General features: G+C 63.3%; 1 protein-coding gene across 1 annotated transcript in view; it reads right to left on the bottom strand.

The window, feature by feature from the left end:
• Positions 1-964, bottom strand: part of LOC102033025 (adenylate cyclase type 6) — a 23,320-nt gene extending 22,356 nt beyond the window's left edge. Inside the window, 3 exon segments of the mRNA XM_031064561.1 lie at positions 197-324; positions 394-505; positions 859-964. Coding sequence (XP_030920421.1) covers positions 197-324; positions 394-505; positions 859-941 — 323 coding nt within the window. The 5' untranslated portion in view covers positions 942-964.
• Between the last annotated feature and the right edge of the window lie 1,118 nt (positions 965-2,082).

A 2,082-nucleotide genomic window follows, 5' to 3' on the forward strand; every position in this document is an offset into this window, starting at 1 on the left:
CGGTCTCTGGGGATGGGCACAGCAAGGTCAGGGGCAGCCCCCCAAGCTGTGCCAGCCCAGGGGATGGGCACAGCGGGGTCAGGAGCAGCCCCCCAAGCTGTGGTGGCACTGGGGATGGGCACAGCAGGGTCAGGTGCAGCCCCCCAAGCTGTGGTGGCACTGGGGATGGGCACAGCCCCGGCTCTGCCCCACTCACGAGATGGCCTCGATCATGTCCACGCCCATCTCCACGCAGCAGTGAGCGTGGTCCCCGCGCGCCTCTGGCAGCCCTGACACGCAGTAGTAGCAGTCCCCCAGGATCTTGATGCGCAGGCAGTGGTTCTCCTGGGGGAGCAGCAGCAGGTCAGGAGGGCTCCAGGACCCCCCCCAAAATCCCCCAGCCCCTCCACTCACCGCAGCCAGCTTGTCAAAGCGGGCAAAGAGCTCGTTGAGCGTCATGACCAGCTCCTGGGCCGTGCACTGCGAGGCCAGGCTGGTGAAGCCCTCGATGTCCGCGAAGAGGATGCTGCCAGGAGGAAGAGCACGGGCTGGGGATGGCCCACACGCTGCCCCAGACACCCTCAAGCACCTCATGGCATCCCCAAGCACCCTATGGCACCCTCAAGCCCCCAATGGCATCCCCAAGCCTATGACACCCTCAAGTGCCCCATGGCACCCTCTATGGCACCCTCCATGGCATCCCCAAGCACCCTACAACACCCCCAAGCACCCCATGGCACCCTCTATGGCACCCCCAAGCACCCCATGGCACCCTCTATGCCACCCTCCATGGCACCCTACGACACCCCCAAGCACCCCATGGCACCCTGGTGCTGCCTCCCCCAAAGCTCTCCCCCAACACCCCTGTCCCCGCGGTACCTGACGTTGTCATGCTTCTGGATGTAGATCTTGTGGAACATCATGTCCTCCTTCTTGGTGTTGATGTCCTCCTTCATCTCCATGGCCACGTGCTGTGGCAGCAGTGAGACCACCCAAGGACCCCCAGCCAGCTCTGCCACCCTCCTCTGCTTTGCTATTGGGGGTGCTGCTAAGGGGAGGCGAGGGGGCTGCAAGGAGGGGGGGTGGGTATGGGAACATGGGGGCTCAAGGCAGGGGGACAGGGGGGTTCTGGGACACAGGGGACAGGGTCAGGGGGTCGTGGGGCACCAAAGGACAAGGGAAAACAAGGCAAGGGGGCTGCAGAAACATGAAGGACTTGGGGCTGTGAGAAATCAGGGAAAAGGGGATGCAGGGACCTGGGGACACAGGATGGGGAGGCAAAGGGACACATTGGTGCAGAGGAAGATCAGGGCATTGGTGCTGAGCTTGGGGGGGAGGTGGGCTCAGTGAGACCACCCAAGGACCCCCAGCCAGCTCTGCCACCCTCCTCTGCTTTGCTATTGGGGGTGCTGCTAAGGGGAGGCGAGGGGGCTGCAAGGAGGGGGGGTGGGTATGGGAACATGGGGGCTCAAGGCAGGGGGACAGGGGGGTTCTGGGACACAGGGGACAGGGTCAGGGGGTCGTGGGGCACCAAAGGACAAGGGAAAACAAGGCAAGGGGGCTGCAGAAACATGAAGGACTTGGGGCTGTGAGAAATCAGGGAAAAGGGGATGCAGGGACCTGGGGACACAGGATGGGGGGGGACAGGGACACATTGGTGCAGAGGAAGATCAGGGCATTGGTGCTGAGCTTGGGGGGGAGGTAGGCCCAGTGAGACCACCCAAGGACCCCCAGCCAGCTCTGCCACCCTCCTCTGCAGCACAGAACCTTGGCTTTGCTATGGGGGTGCTGCAAAGAGGGGGGTGTGGGTATGGGAACATGGGGGCTCAAGGCAGGGGGACAGGGGGGTTGTAGGACACAGGGGCAGGGGGATGTGGGGCACCAAAGGACAAGGGAAAACAAGACAAGAGGGCTGCAGGGACATGGGGGACTTGGGGCTGTGAGAAATTAGGGAAAAGGGGATGCAGGGCTCTGGGAACACAGGATGGGGGGCAAAGGGGACATGGGGACACAGGGTAGGTGGGGCAAAGGGGACACAAGGTAGGGGGATCACAGGGGTCTGAGGACACAGGTTAGGGTGGCAGAGGGGACTTGGGGACACAG

Source organism: Geospiza fortis, unplaced genomic scaffold (assembly GCF_000277835.1).
Source record: "Geospiza fortis unplaced genomic scaffold, GeoFor_1.0 scaffold599, whole genome shotgun sequence".
Lineage (NCBI taxonomy): Eukaryota > Metazoa > Chordata > Aves > Passeriformes > Thraupidae > Geospiza > Geospiza fortis.